This window comes from Notothenia coriiceps, unplaced genomic scaffold (assembly GCF_000735185.1).
Source record: "Notothenia coriiceps isolate Sejong01 unplaced genomic scaffold, NC01 NC01_scaffold00004927, whole genome shotgun sequence".
NCBI classification, from domain to species: domain Eukaryota; kingdom Metazoa; phylum Chordata; class Actinopteri; order Perciformes; family Nototheniidae; genus Notothenia; species Notothenia coriiceps.
Window position 1 is genome coordinate 35,402 of NW_011337628.1, and position 16,290 is coordinate 51,691.

General features: G+C 42.7%; 2 protein-coding genes across 2 annotated transcripts in view; one reads left to right on the forward strand and one right to left on the reverse strand.

Annotated features, from left to right (window-relative positions):
* LOC104942684 (mucin-5AC) overlaps nucleotides 1-11,302 on the reverse strand; it is a 14,864-nt gene extending 3,562 nt beyond the window's left edge. Inside the window, exons 1-3 of the mRNA XM_010767938.1 lie at nucleotides 10,479-11,302; nucleotides 1,910-2,129; nucleotides 686-922 (exon numbers count right to left, since the gene is read on the reverse strand). Coding sequence (XP_010766240.1) covers nucleotides 686-922; nucleotides 1,910-2,129; nucleotides 10,479-10,745 — 724 coding nt within the window. The 5' untranslated portion in view covers nucleotides 10,746-11,302. The remainder of the gene's footprint in view (nucleotides 1-685; nucleotides 923-1,909; nucleotides 2,130-10,478) is intronic.
* Nucleotides 11,303-13,452: 2,150 nt separating this feature from the next.
* map1lc3cl (microtubule-associated protein 1 light chain 3 gamma, like) lies at nucleotides 13,453-14,932 on the forward strand. Its single transcript, XM_010767939.1, has 4 exons — nucleotides 13,453-13,625; nucleotides 13,703-13,758; nucleotides 13,868-13,974; nucleotides 14,197-14,932. Exons 1-4 carry the CDS (start codon nucleotides 13,565-13,567, stop codon nucleotides 14,384-14,386), a joined length of 414 nt encoding a protein of 137 aa, XP_010766241.1. The 5' UTR covers nucleotides 13,453-13,564; the 3' UTR covers nucleotides 14,387-14,932.
* Nucleotides 14,933-16,290: the final 1,358 nt, after the last annotated feature.

Consider the following 16,290-nt stretch of genomic DNA (forward strand, 5'->3'; position numbering starts at 1 on the left):
AAAGAATGGCGAAAAAACGTTCACAGAGAAGACAACAACAATTGTCACTTGCACGAAGCAAGATTATACAAAAAACAAATGACCCCGAACATGAAATACCTTCACGAGTGCGTCGAGGCGCAAGCTGTCATCCAAAGAACAGGAGGGTTCAGCTAGCGCCACACTGCAATCTTTAAAGGTCGTTTTCTCAAAATGGGTTTTTTCTCCTACTCTTGAGTCCGAAATGTGCACTTCAGTTGCACTTACATACACCAAACCTTCCAGTTATATTCCTATCAATATTATGAAGGCTTTTACAGAAGGGTTTGTTCATATAATAATAATAATAATAAATGGGATTTATATAGCGCTTTTCTAGACCCAAAGACGCTTTACATTACGAGTAAGGTCGACAAACAAAACAAGAACAAAAACACAAACAAAAACAAAAACAATTACGCTTATGTCCAAAGAAAAGGACAACCAGATGCTCACATGAAATTATGATATTTATATTATCAACATGATCCTTATTTATGAATCATAGTGGTATATTGCAAACTTATGATCATCACCGATATGACCAGAGCACTGCTTTGAACAGTCTTCTGTTGACGTTTTTGAGCCCGCTTCAGCTGGCAGCTGTGAATTCATATTTACACAGATAGATTTACATGACATGGATCTATTGTCTGCACCATCTCACCCGAAGCTGTTGTCCCTTCTGTTGGTTCAGCGTCTCCCTGGCTGCCCTGCAGTGCAGGTGGCTGCTGCTGCTGCAGCGCCCGGTCTGCCCACAGGGGGTCCGTGTTGTCAGCGGACAGAGGGACCTGCTCCCACAGCTTCGGGGGTCGGGCCGCAGGCGCTGTTGCCCCCTGAGCTGCATCGCTGGACACAGAGTAGCAAGAGTCCGACAGAGAGCTCCCGCTCACTGAATAGAAACCTTTACAAAGTGAGGAAAATAAATTCAGTTTGCGTGTTACTTAATATATCCATGTGACAATTTGCAACAATTGTTTTGAATAATGTGGCCCAGGAAAAATGCTGCCAACATTCCTGATCTCTCACGTTGTGATATAGTATTCTGCCCATCATGAATTATCTTAGTTATGGATTGTTTTTACTAAGATGTACTGTTGTTGCTGACTTGTTGGATTATTTGTATTCTTTTGTGGCCTGCTCACATATTTTACTAATATAATGTTTGAATTCATACGCTGTTCCATCTGGTCGGTCTTTCCTAGGGAAGAAAAGGTTTTCTGTAGCAACAGTGTAGCTTTTTATATAACAACAAATGGGTAATAAGTAAGGTAAAGTTCGGACTGGTTAAACAAAGACACCACCTACAGAAACGCAAACTTCCTAAATTCCAAGAGAAAGGCGTCACAGTACTGGATCCACTGTTTGACTAACACTGTTTGAATAAGTTATATAAAGATACAGTGGAGCAAAAACACAACAGCTGTGAAAACATGTTATATCTCCAAAGAAATCACAAAAAACCTTCATTTTGATTGAATATTTGGTCCAATTAAAGTTTGAACTAATTCCTTTCAGGTTCGAGTTGAATTCATTCATTTGTTTTCAGATAGCCTCTACAAGAAAGTAAAGAGAAGTATTAAAACAGGGTTGGTATGAGTGCATAGCAGGGAGAGGAGTGTCTGAGTCGAGTGTAGTGACACAGAGACCACAGTTACAATGAGAGTGGAGAACAGTGTAGCAAGAAAAGCTGGGAAGTTTGACAGCGAGAGAGAGAGAGAAACGAATGAGTCAGAGTGCAAGCAAACAGAAAACAAAAAGAGTATGGTTAATGTTTAATGGGACTTACACAAGGTGAGCGGGAGTGATACCAGAAGGTGACAAACTGTTCAGGTCAGTGCTGTGAACCACACATTGTTGACATCTGAACTGTGTGTAAGTGTGTGTTTACCTGAACTAGGCCTGGAGTCACTGTCCAGATGGACCGTACCACTGGGGTCTGGTGTCGGGGGAGAGAGCAGGTCAGATGGGGCGTCCCAGGACAGAGTAGACCAACGTGAGTTGCTCCCCCTTCCAGATGATGAGTGGACCGTCCCGTCCACTGAATGACTGCCACATTCCTCAGGGCTGATCCGACAGGGCAGTACCACTATATCTGAGGGGGAGGGAACCTGAGAAAACAAAACAGGTGGCATGTGAGGCCTGAGGAATATTTACAAAAGGAAATATGACAATATCTTTGACCACAGTATCTAAATGCTATGACTTTGATTGTGTGCAAGTAGAGCATATTAGTTTTTAAATAAAAGGCAATAACGTGTGGTTAATTGAACCCCAGTACAAGTATGTAAGGCAATACGAGTTGACCAAAAGTGTGCAAATACTAAAAGTAACTAACAAGTCACCTTGTTACAATATGTGCAGAACACTTGGGAAGCAAAGCTGGTTCTATTTATAACAACAGATTGCATACCACAAAACTGATTTATTTATGATACTGAAAAAAATGTATGCAAATTATTTACTGTGTTTTCTTTCCACAAGCAATATTGAAGTAGCATTGTTTTCCCATACTGTTACTTCTTGTCTTTTATTAAATCAAATTGTTATTTTTAGGCTTGGACCGCAGTAGCTTGTAGGGGTCACAAGACATTCCACCAATTTATCATCCTTTAGATTTTATAAAAAACCCTTCGCCATGTTTTTTGAAAAAACATTATATATCATAACAAATATAATTATGGAGATATGAAATGACCTAACCAGGGATAAAAGATTTTTCCTGCACATTTCTCGGTCACATTTAACAGCAGCAAAACTATAACAACAGTTAACACAACTTGTGCAGTAGTAAGGTTTATTTACTTAGATTCATCCGGAATTGTCTACACTTTTTTGATTCTTCATCACCAGGGAAGAAAAAAAGATTAGAAGCAAAATAAAAATGGTCATTTTCTGGGTGAATTAGTCCATTAAGCGATAAGACCACTACTTTAAAGACACAATTCCCTCGGTACTGTTACTGCATGTCTGAGTAGAGGCACAGTCAGACTGGTGTGAAAATACATGTAGGGTTGAACATCCATGATATCATTTACCAGACACGCTCCATGACATCACACTGATTACCGGAACAGCCAGGAATGAGGCCCCAAACACACTCACACACAACAGCAACAATAACAATCAGTCAGTCAAGTTAAGCAAAGTGCCTCCATTTCCTAGATTAGTAAGTGCTTGGTGGAGAAACCCCCCGCCTCCAATTATCCTCCAAATCCCCAACCCCTCCAGGAAGGTAGCCAAGAGAAGCGCCTGCATTAGACTGATGGAGCCCGGACAACAGAAACACTGTGAGTGGCACTGATCAATCCTCTTGTTCCTGAAGAAACAATACAGGTAGTGACTCACTGCTGGGGTGACAGGAGAGGAGAGGGGGGGGCTTCAGAAGATAAAGGGAGAAGACAGATGACGTAACAAAGAGCAGCCGGAGCGGCAGAAGGGAAGGGGGATTGAGTGAGGAGAGAAGAGGGACGGAAGAAAAGAGGTGGGAGAAGGAGTTACAGACTTTGGCTTGTCCTCGGCTTATCTCCTCTCTTTCAGTGTCCAGATTAGCAGCTCGAACTGTCCCCCTGATTTTTATTTTTACAGTGAATCTAAAGTAATTGGAGGCTGAGTGGGTGACCAAAAAAAGGAAAAGTGAGAGGGACCAGAATAAGAGACAGAAACTGAGAAAGGGTGAGTCACTGAGTGAGTGAAGGCGTCGGAGGAAGGGTGAGTTGGGGAGGGGGCGAACGGTTGCCGGGTGAGAGAGAAGGGCATCTTGAAGGACCCCAACCTCCCCCACACTCCCCTTGACAAATAATACCCCCTTCCCCACTATCTGTAATACCTACATGAAGGTGACGCGTGCTCTACACTAATCCATAGCTATCAGCTGCTCGCTCTCAACTCTCGCTATGAGAAACATGGCTTCTCCTATAATCATAGTAACTGATAAACTATACATGCCCTGTACACAACACCCGTCCGCCAAATTATTTTAACTCATTACTCAGTCTAGCAGAGACGACACTAGATCCATTCTTGTTGAACTCTTACTTTGGCATGTCCGCACTAGGCTGTCACAAATGTCTCTACTGATGGAGAATTACATTTTATACGGATATCTTTCTAAACTGAGCATGTCTGGCATTTGTCATGGTGCACGTTTTAAACTAGAAGCTATAACTCCTAATACTTTCTATTTCAAAAAACATAGAATTAATCCTTTCAAGAGCAAAATATATTCTGTCAGCCGAATGCAATCTATTCACTATTGTAAATATATCCAGCTCTTAAAGTGAAGTGTTGTGCATGTCTTGTGCCTTATTAGTTTTCACACTTTTCAGCATACTCTTCTTGCTAATGGCGTCCCGTACTGAATATTGACACATGAGACCAGTGCATGATCAAATCATGAGGAGTTCTCGTCGCGCTGACAGACAAGCACTGCACGATGCGGGGGGACCTGAAACATCGATCTTGCTTCATGTCAGGGTAGCGCCATGCACAGCCCTCTGCGATCAGGTCGATTTCAGTCCAAAATGACAGGAAATCAATCGGATCTGAACAGTAATGCCTACAGCCATCGCAGCTGCACAAGAGGACAGTATACCTCTAAACTCTGGCGCGGTGATACAAGATGGAGATGCATTATGTCATTACAGGGAGGAAAAATGGGCAGCGGGTTTGCCAGGTTGAGGCCGACATGGTTTGGTCAGACAGAGTTGAGTGCGTGGGATGAGAAGGTATGGCGATTATGTGTTGCAAAATATACGCGCTGTTTTGAATGGTTTCATGCACCTTATGAATGCAGCGCTTCTTTGAATTATATAGGTACAGGGAAGCCTCATCTTTACATCGACCATCTACCCTGACTTGTAGAGTGAGGATACGCGCTCCTGTCTCTTTGGTTCTGAGTCGGGATCCCTCTGGAGTCACTGAAAAAACACCTCCTCTGTAACGCTGATACTCATGTGCAGTGAAAGATTCACCTGAGCGCTTCAGAAAAGCAGGAAGCGCGTATCACTCCTCTTGTTAGGGGGGAGATGGAGATGTAAAGCGTGGGCTGCTCTTTATATTTCAATAGCCACATTAATAATGTCCATGAAACAATCAACACAGCGGCGGGGTAGAGCAAGGCAGCAGCTTCTCACCACGCCACTCACTCCTGTGTCTGCCAAACGCGTCGCGCCTCAACATGGCCAACCGCTGCCATTTCCTCCCTGCTGTAATGACATAATGCCACTATTAGCAGGAGTTGGGGTTGCTTGTTGCAGCTGGCGATGCGCTGTAGCATTATTGTTCAATCGACCCATGCATTTTCGCTGATTATATTTCCAGAGGGGGCTGTGCTGCCCCTCCCTGACATGAAGCAAGATCATGTTTCAGGCCCCCCACCCATTTTTTTCTGTCAGTTCTCCTATGATTTGATCATTGCACTGGTCTCTGTGTAACATTATACCGCCAATGTGCAACTACATTATGTTGTTAAGGGATAATATGGAGAGATGAAGGACATTTTTGGGAGATATAAGGAAAGGACATTTTTGGGAGGATATAGGGGAGCTTTTGAAAGGGTTAATTCATGTCTTTAAATAGACAGAATAAAGTTAGCAGGCTCTTTACAAGTGCACAATGATAAACACATGGTCTTTTTATGTCTCAGTATATAGAATTGGCAGTGAGTGGTGATTTTGTGACAGCAGTGCGTACATGCCAGTAAGAGTTGCAACAAGAATGGATAGTGTGTCTTCAGGGCTGAGGATGGAGTTAATTATGGCGGACGTGTTGTGCTGTTGTGGTTCTGTGTGGGAGGAGAAGGCGAGCGAGAGTTGCAGAAGCGAGCAGCTGTAGCTATGGTGAGCACGGGCGCTGGCTTGCTGATATACAGAAGTGGAGAGGGTGGGAATATTTGTCTAAGGGGAGTGTGGGGGAGGTTGGGCGTTCCTCAGATGCCCTTCTTCGCTTCACCCGGCCAACGTTCGCCCCCTCCCAACTCAACCCCTTCCTCCGGACGCTTCACTCACTCAGGACTCACCCTTTCCTCAGTTTCTGTCTCTTTATTCTGGTCCCTCTCACTTTTCCTTTTTTGGTCACCCACTCAGCCTCCAATTACTTTAATTCACTGTTCCAAAAAATAAAAATCAGAGGGACCAGTAATCAGAGACTGAACTGAGATAGCTGGATCACTGAAAGAGAGGAGATAAGGCTCTGAGGAGGGCGAAGCCTGGGAAAGCATCTGTAGACCTCACTGTCTCCCACACTCTTTTACAATATTCCCCCCCACCCTCCCACTTCTGTAATATCCTACAAGCCAGCCGCCCGTGCTCACCATAGCTACAGCTGCTCGCTCTGCAACTCTCGCTCGCTTCTCCTCCCACACAGAACCACAACAGCACAACACGCCCGGCCAAATATTTAACTCATCCTCAGCCTGAAGACACACTATCCATTCTTGTTGCAACTCTTACTGGCATGTACGCACTGCTGTCACAAATCCCACTCACTGCCAATTCTATATACTGACATAAAAAGACCATGTGTTTATCATTGTGCACTTGTAAGAGCTGTAACTTTATTCTGTCTATTTAAAGACATGAATTAACCCTTTCAAAAGCTCCCCTATATCTCCCAAAATGTCCTTCCCTTATATCTCCCAAAATGTCCTTCATCTCCTCCATATTATCCCCTAACAACATAATGTATTGCACATGGGGTATAATGTTACAGAGACCAGTGCATGATCAAATCATAGGAGGCTGACAGACAAATGGGTGGGGGCCTGAAACATGATCTTGCTTCATGTCAGGGAGCAGCACAGCCCCTCTGGAAATATATGAGGAAAATGCATGGGTCGATTGAACAATAATGCTACAGCCATCGCAGCTGCACAAGCAACCCACCTCCTGCTAATGAGTGCATTATGTCATTACAGCGGGAGGAATGGCAGCGGTTTGCCATGTTGAGGCCGGATGGTTTGGTCAGACAGGAGTGAGTGCGTGGTGAGAAGTGCGTGCTTGCTCTACCCGGCGCTGTGTTGATTGTTTCATGCATTATTAATGTGCTATTGAAATATAAAAGACAGCCCACGCTTTACATCTCCATCTCCCCCTACCAAGAGGAGTGATACGCGCTCCTGCTTTTCTGAAGCGCTCAGGTGAATCTTTCACTGCATATGAAAGTATCAGCGTTACAGAGGAGGTGTTTTTCAGTGACTTCAGAGGGATCCCGAGGCAAGAACCAAGAGACAAAAGCTATCTCACTCCACAAGTCAGGGTAATGGCTCTCCGTGTAAGATGATGCTTCCCAATACTAAACCTAATTTCAAGAAAGGCTGCCTTCCATAAGAGTGCACACAGCATTGCAAATGGGTATATTTGCAACACATAATGCATATATCATGGCTTAGGTACTAACAGTAACCTTTATTAATCAATTCATCTCCTGAGTATCTCATTAGTTATTATTCATTTGTTCTATTAAACAGCTTCAAGTGTGAAGAATAATCAAGGAAATGTTATCTAATGCTTTCTTGTTTCCAACCAACAGCCAAAGACTCAGAGATATACAGCTCCCTTTACTGTTGACAAGAGAAGGCTGCACACTTTCACATTTTAGAAGCTGATTGATTTTCTGTCCATTGATTAATCGACTGATTGCTGCTGCTCTACATGTGAAGTAAACCCTGCAGCACAATCCCTACTTCCTCAACTTCTGTGCTTGATGTGCTTGATGTGCTTGATGTGCTTGATGTGCTTTCTTCAGCGAGGAGAACTTCTTTTTTTGGACAACAAACAGTGTTTCAATATTCAGCCTCCGGACCCACTCTAAAGGCAAGAGGAGCTGCTGAAAAGTGTGAAAACACTAAAAAGGCACAAAACATGCACAACACTTCACTTTAAAGAGCTGGATCTATTTACAATATAAATAGATTGCATTCGGCTGACAGAATATTCTTGCTCTTGAAAATTATTCTTTTTTTTTCTGAAAACAATGTTTTTTAGGCGTTATAACTTTGGTTTAAAACTGTGTCCATCACAAATGCCAGAGCTCATCCCACAGTTAGAAAGATATCCTTCTAAAATCTATTTCTCCATCATAGATGACACCATGGAGCCATAATCCCGGCATGCCAAATATGGATTTGCACAGTCCATCTCCTGCCCTCGCTCTGCTTTTAGAGAGAGAAATGGTGAATCGCATTTCAAGAGTTTAATTCCCAAATGAAAAAAACCCCAGAACAAAGCAGTTGTTGGAGTACAGCGCATAATGTGATGAGTCATCTAATCCTCAGTTTACTAAATGATTATATATCTTTATTTAAACCCATGTTTCTCATAGCAATAAGTAGTGAATTTCAGGTAAAATGATATATAACGTGTTCAGCGATAAAACATTAGGTGTAAGCATCACTTTCCACCTTCATGGTAGTAAATAAACATCTGCTTTCTCATCCCAGTTTTCTCTCCCGCTGCTGCACAGATCAATCTAGATGTGCTCACTTTTGAAACAACAGAAACATCTATTTGTCTGCACTTATGCAAATGTTATGTTTGTGTTGGCGGAGGTCGGGCTGGGCGGAGGGCTGAGTGCCAGCTCTGCTACACTGGCAGCTCCCTTCAGAGGTGAGAATGAGCAAAGCTGCTCGGCCTCTCTGCAGGATATCTCAGCTCCGCAGGGGGAGCCACAGAGGAGATGTGGGGAGGTGGGCGGCGAGGAAGGCAGAACATTATGAACCACACTTCCCTGCAGAGGCCCTCAGATGGGAATGCCATTTCTGTCCCTGCTCTGATAAAACTTGCAGCCAGCTATGATTTAATATCATTTTGTAACATAAAATACTCCGTTCTGCAAAAGGTGACCTCATGTTTTAATGTGCTACTAGCTGCTGACTGATACAGCTCATTAGTATCAAAAATACACATACATACGAAAAGTGTTTGTTACTTTCTCAGAATAACAATAGAATATTATTTATGCAACCAAGGATTTGATATCTAAGGTAAAACACTCCCTACACCAGCAGACCATGAACACAACACGACATGTCATGTCGCTGCTCCGTCAATTCTAGAAATATCTAAATATAATCCATGACAGACTGATTAACACACACATGACACACTCCTTGTACAATACAGGGTATTAGTCAATCCTTTTTTTTAATGATTACTTGGTCTCAAAGAGCTCATAAAAAGTTTGCCTATAGGGTAGTAAGGTGTAAGTTATTTGTAAAATTGGTGCCTCAAGTTACAATAAAAAGGTCATAGCACCTAAAGCGTAAACTACTGATGTATTTTAGTATTAAAATGTATATATAGTTGGTCCAAAACATGGTGAAAAAATAACAATAATCGATAGTTTCCCAGTGCGACATTATTAGGGTGCTTGTCTGGTCCAACCTAGTCCAAAACCAAACGTACTTCACAGAACAGGATCCCAGTTCTCTGGTTTAAGAAGACTTAGCTCTGAACTCCTGTCATTTCTGCACGAAAAATAACTTGAATGATTATTCCTCTTTTAAATAGCTGCTGTCAGTCCTCCAGTGGACTAATTTGTTCAGCTCAAGATTCAGGATTTCCTGCCAATGCCCGTTTTAGATCATTTATTCAGCTCCCATTTCTAACCAGAAGATCTTATTGGCTGCCCTCACAGTCACCTTCTTCCTCTCCTTTCAACTGATTTCCCATCTTGAAGATTTAACAGGTTCGAACATAGTTCAGGTTCATAAGGGACGAGACCAAAGACAGCCTCAGTCAGTATCTGGCCTCCAGGATGCGACCTGCTCACATCCTGTCCTCCTTTATTACATGTCAACCCACATTCCTCATGTCCCAACACAAAAAGACCTGCGGTATGCATTTCAGGACGACGTTGGAAAAAGGATTACTTTATATGAGGGTGTTGGTGAAGAGCTCACATCCTATCATTTGTGTCACTACACTGGAACATTCAGGATATCACAATAAAAGATCAGCACTGCATACATAGCCCGGGTGTTGGAGTACCTTCATTTTTTATTCTGATTTGGATGCAAACTCGGTGCCAAAGTGACCTTTACAGTTGATGAACCAAAAAACTGCAGCAGTTTGATGACTACAAGCCATCAAACTGCTGGCTTGTAGTTTGATACCTGCACCCTCATTTAACGCCTGTCTCCCATAACATCCTGTTTCTAACCTTGAGGGAGCCAGACAGAAGCTGGTCTGTGCCCTGACCTCAATGACATTTGCTCCATGTTACGGTCACACACACACTGCTGCTGTGGAAAATGATCAGGCTGCATGCATGGATGTTCCCTAGCACCATCTCAATCACTAGGGTGCACAGCCCTTGGCACAGGCATGAGCCACCGGGCAGCAATACAATCTGTCTACTGAGCCGCAGAGGGACTGGCTTGTTGGCAGATCACCATCATCCCCGCATTCATATTTAATAATCTCGTCATGTAGAGCTCCGTGACAGACGCACTGACTGACCTGTTGCCTGCGGGATGTCGTAGAGCCATGCTCGGCTTCCGAGGCGGTGCTCCCCGGAGCTCTGATCCCCTCCTCCGCTGGTAGCTCTGCGGCGTTGGCGGCAGCAGAGGCTCGGTCCTCCAGAGCAGCGTCCACCATCTCCAGGTGTTTGCACCTGAGCAGCTCCAGCTCCACCACACCGGCCAGAGTGGCTTTGAGTCGCTCCACGATGCGGACACGTTCGCTGCCCGACCACAGCGAGTTCACGCAGCTGCGGCGTGCGGCCATCCTTGCAGCGGAGCCCGGGAAAGCGGAACCGGGGCGCACCGCTGACCACCGATCAGTGTCCGTGCAGTGGATGAGAGAAGTGAGTGGGCGCTACGGTGCAGCTCCACGTAGAGCAACAAGGGTCCGGACTTGCGAGAGCAACATACTAAGTAACCGCTAAAATGACCGCGATAAAGAAAATATAATGACCATCTCTAACGTGCCATGCAGCCCACAGCCTCAGGCAGCCCTGCTTACTGGCACAAGAACTGAATTAATGAATCCACCGGTACACTGAGGGAACATCAACGAGACCTGAACTCATTTCCTGTTGACACGATCCTTCAGTTTTTAAATGTCACTTAAAGCCTCCCGGTCCAGTGGAGTCACCATGGTGCTCCAGTACGCTACGTCCCTATGAGACAATGCAACAGACGGAGGGAGATAACGTTACATGTGGGAGCAGCGGGAGGAGGAGCCGCGGCACCGGAGCTGAGCACCCATTGGCTGGGGAAGTTTTTCGAATGGACACATGGAAAAAATCCCCCCGAGTGTCCAACTCCACTGTACAGGATGCCAGAGGGGACAAATACTCACATTCCCATAGTGTTCCCATGGGGGTTAAAGTGACCTCAGCATGCTATGGAGCTACAAAAAGGCGTTTCTCTTGTAATAATAAAATTAATAATGGCTTTAGGACGGGCCGGCCATCAGTGACGAGGGCCGAGGCTGACGCGTAAAGTAGCACCCAATAAACTTGAACACGATGACATACAAGATGTTATGATTTATTCAAATTTCAATTGAAACTCGTGACATTTATTTAATCTCAAATGCTCGTTTCTAGGTCGTGTTGTCTGCCCTTTCTATTTAATCATTATGTATTTCATTTACATTTGTTTTCTTTTGTAAAATAGGCCTGTTTGCAGCACAGATACATGATAAATTCCTGTATATTTTAAATGTATGTACATTTTTGTGAAAGTGTGTACAATCAGAAAAGATTGCATTGTTTAATCAAATTAGTAAACTAATTGACTCACCATCAGCGACACTGATACACAGGCAGGAAGTAGTTCTTCTTCTTCTCTCGTTCTGTTATTTTGATGGATGCAAACTCTTTTCAGCCAATTATATATATATTTTCTACATCTTTGACAGGTGCAGTGTACTTTGCTCTAGTGCCACATTCATCCAGCAGAGGGTGATCTTTATCCACAACACTGCATTTCATTATATTTCCACTGGCTGGTGGCTCAGTGTTTCTTATCTGAGTTAAACTGTAAGTACATCCAGTTGCTGGTATATATATATATATATATATATATATACAGTGAAGTTTAAAGTATGAGAATCCAGCAGTATAATTAAACAGCAGCATAAACTGCAGCCTACCAGATAATCACACAGTTGAATCAACATCTCTCTATAATAGTTTCAACAAAAACGTAAGATTATATATATCATGAAGGTAAGATTTAACACTAAGATGTTGTCAAATTAATTTAAATGTAATCTGTGGATGCATTTTTACTGGCAACTGTTTGAAATAGTGTAACATGGCACTTTTAGAAAGAGAAACCAGGAAGCACGGTGAAACACCAAATCTAGAGGCCTTACTCTATTTATAACTACATCCAATCTATATATAATGAATACTATTTAAACAACGGGTATATGTTTAATCTTAAACCTTAAACCAATGTTAGCACAGGAGAGAAAGTATTTCAGCTCAAGGTCCACTAAAGGCTTTGATCATGATCTTTATCCGCAGAAGCTATCGCCCACCGGAGGTGCAAATTCAGGTCTTTAAGAAAACACATTGCGTCTTTTACTTAAGAAAATAAAGTGTGAAAATAATCTTTAACGAGTAAAAGGGAAGATTAAAACTTTTACTTAATTAAAAGTATAAAACTATTAACATAAAGTTCCCATTACATTTAATCTTAATGTGTCATATTAGATTTCTTTGTAGATTATATTTTTTTATTAATCTGAATCTGTAAAATTACAAAAACTAATAAAACATTTATATATTTTTCAAAAGTAGCAGAAAGTAGGAATATAAAGAACCAAATCAGTACCTTAATATTGCACTAAAGTAAAATACTTGAATTGATGTACTTAGTTACGGTCAAATTACTGTCGGATTCAAAGTACTATAAATGCTCCAGAATAAATGCTAGAGGAAGACAGTATATAATGGTATATCAACTTTGAACACAAAAACAAGAAAATGCAAACAAGAAAAATTGAAACATAATTTCATCTAACTTTTGCAGTACTGCGCCTGTAAGAGATTTAAAACTTCAGAATCCTCAACAACGCTCGTCAGTGTTAGTATTGATCATTGATCTCAGACCAGCTGAAACAAGAGTAAAGCAAATGTGGCTATCAGACAGTGAGGTCAAAGGTCAGAGTGGAATTCAGAGCAATCAGATCTCTTGATGAAAGTGGCACTGGCCTCTGGACTCCGTTTTCGTCTGAATCATTAATGTCATGTGCTGTTTATGCTCTTCACATGCCCTCATTACACTCATGTTTGTACCCCTCTGTGGGATTATGGACCCAATATCACCAGTACATGTGACAATGCCCGGTGAGGTAACCAGTATGTGTGATCTGCAGCCCACCAGCACGAGGAGTGTGTCTTTGTTTCTTAGTGTCACATTTGGGACCCCTCCCTGCTCCTTCTCCTATAAAACAGCAGCTTTGGTAGCAGCTCAGTGGGGTTTGCTAGCTTCCACCCGAGGGGACATCACCGTCAGCCTGGGAAAGACTTTCGTCGCCTCCACCTTCACCATTGGTCTCTGCAAAGCGCCCTACGAAACTACGAAGAAATGGCACCTTTTGAGAAATCCATGGATTTGCTGATGCCCTTCAAGCAAAGGAAATGCCTGGGTGAGTCTCAATTTGTTATTTACATGTAAACCTCATAAGACTGAAGTGTCTAAATTAATGCACTTATTCTTTTTTAGAAACAAGAAAAGATGAAGTATGCAGCATTCGGTCCAAATTCCCCAACAAATTACCTGTGAGTTTGTTGCATGTAACCCTAATTCATTTAATCACCATAGTTTAACACTTTATATTGCATGTCAAGGCACAACAGTTGGCTTATTTCATGTGTTTTTTGTGTTCAGGTTATTGTTGAACGTTACGTCCGTGAAAAGAATCTCCCCCTTTTGGACAAAACAAAGTTTCTAGTTCCCTTCGAGCTCACCTTGGGTCAGTTCCTCTGCCTGCTCAGGTAAATGCTTTGTGCCACTGTGTGCTTGTAGAATAAACAGACTTTCTCCTTCTCACTTCTCTACCTACAGCTTGAGTTTGTTTAGCCTGTTTCTTCTCAATTCAACCCTCCATTCTCTCCACTTTCTCCTACGAGCTGTCAGATGTGTCATTGTTCTCCGCCTGCCTCCCTCTCTCCTGTTGTTGTTTTCTTCATCAATTTCTCTCTATCTTTCTTTTTCAGGAATAAGATTTCCCTGGAGTCCACACAGGCTCTGTTCCTCCTGGTGGCAGAGAAGAGCATGACCTGCATGTCCTCCAGCATGGGGGAGGTTTATTCCCACTACTGTGACGCCGACGGCTTCCTGTACATCACCTACGCCTCGCAGGACATGTTCGGAGCCCCTCACCCTGCTGCCAGCTCGACCTGCTGAGCCTGAAGCACATAAATAAACTTAGCCGATGCTGGGGACACCACATAGCAGTACGGCAAGGTGTTTCCAGTTTTCTGGCCCCAAACTGCATATCAGCCTACCTCAAACTGGACTTTTAAACACAGAAATCACTTTTTATTTTTAATGCTCTGACACAACAGCTAGCCTCAATTGACGACTCACACTGATGTTTAAAACATTGATTGTTTGATATTTAAGTCAGTACAGTTGTGATCATCTCTGTTAAAGAAATGTGATGTTTTGTGTCTGTTTTAAGTCTACACTGGTCAAAATCTCCATATGTGCCTTTCAGTTACCTCCAGACATTGCAAAGATACTTGTCACAGCTGTAATGCCAGTTCAGAGTAAAACCACCAACTTCTCTACTCTACACTAATGGGGTCAATGTCATGCTGGTAATCAGACTCCCTTTTAAGCACTTATGTCCTCCCTCCTCCTCCTCTTTCTCTGACTGCCTCTTCATTCTCCTACTTCCCTTCAAAATGTGAAACTGTGAGGCACTCACTGAAAACACGGATGAAAACCGAATGCTGCTCTGATTTGCTCTGTATCCAGCTGTCTGTATGACAACAAATAAATCCTTGTCCTTTTAATGTATTGACTTTGTGTGATTTTTAACTACACTTTATGAGAGGTGATTTGTTGTATGTACTGTTTACTGTTCATTAACACTCAAAACGATTTAAAAATGTTAATTCCTTAGGTGACAGCTCTGTTTTTAATTTGCAACCCAAATGTGTTTTGGTCATTTCATGGAGCTTCAGGGGTTTTAGGATTTGTTTTAGGCCACAGAGAAACAGTTTAATCCTTCATGTTAAATGAAAGCATAACAAAATACATTGTTTTATAACCTCTGAGGGCTTTCAAGTGATTAAGGCCCCACTGCATTTATCACAGTTGTGCGTTACCCTTTAGGAGTTCACTGTGCACTTTTGCTCACACATACAGGTGCCTCATTCCTCACCTGCCTCCGAGAAACAGCACTCCCTCCACATGACCGTGTTACATAAGCCTGAAACAGTCAACTTTCTGCAGGGGTTAGTGTGTCAGCGGGCCGGGGGGAGTATTTTTAGATGTAGAAGTGACCCAAAACCCAGAGAGAGGGAGAGAGGGGGGTAAAACAAAGAACAGAAAAACAGGGAAAAAGCTGCTCTCTGTAAACATGTGGAAGAAGAGATGGGAAAAAAGAGGTGGAAGGGGAAGATAGTGACGTGCTAACAGAGGAAGACAGGAAAAAGGAAACTGTGTATGGGAGAGATATACATTGGAGGGGGGGAGACAGCTAACCAAACACACAGGGACGAACAGTGACTTCACACCCCTGTGGGTATTTGAGCAGCTCTCTGACGATATCTAATCATAACAGAACAAGAGGGACCCTGTGGCAGGCTGTAAACTATTAAAAGCTGTCAGTGCTGATGCTCCTCACAACACTCTGCAGCGGACATTTACACAAGATTATACAAATAGCCACGGGCGGATTATGAGACAATGCCCCCCTGAAAAAAAAGACATGCAAAAGACCCGACACCTCTCAACAAAAAGGAGCATAACAAACTTTATAGTTGTTTAGCCTCTTTTGTGGTTGTTTTGGTATTTTTTTATTATCATTATTGTTGTCTGTGGTTGTGTTGCCCATTTTTGTAGTCGTTTTGAGTCTATTTATAGTTGTTTAGAAGTCGTTTTGTGGTGGTTTTTCCTATTTTCAGTCGTTTTTATTGTCTTTGTGGTGTCTTGTGTTTTTTTGCAGCTGTTTTGGTGTCTTTGTGCCTATTTGTAATGGTTTTATGATTCTTTGTGGTCATTCTGAGTATCTCCCTGGATGGTTCATGCCTCTTTTTTTTTTTAAACGCCTTGTTTCCACATTCCACATTTTACAAGAT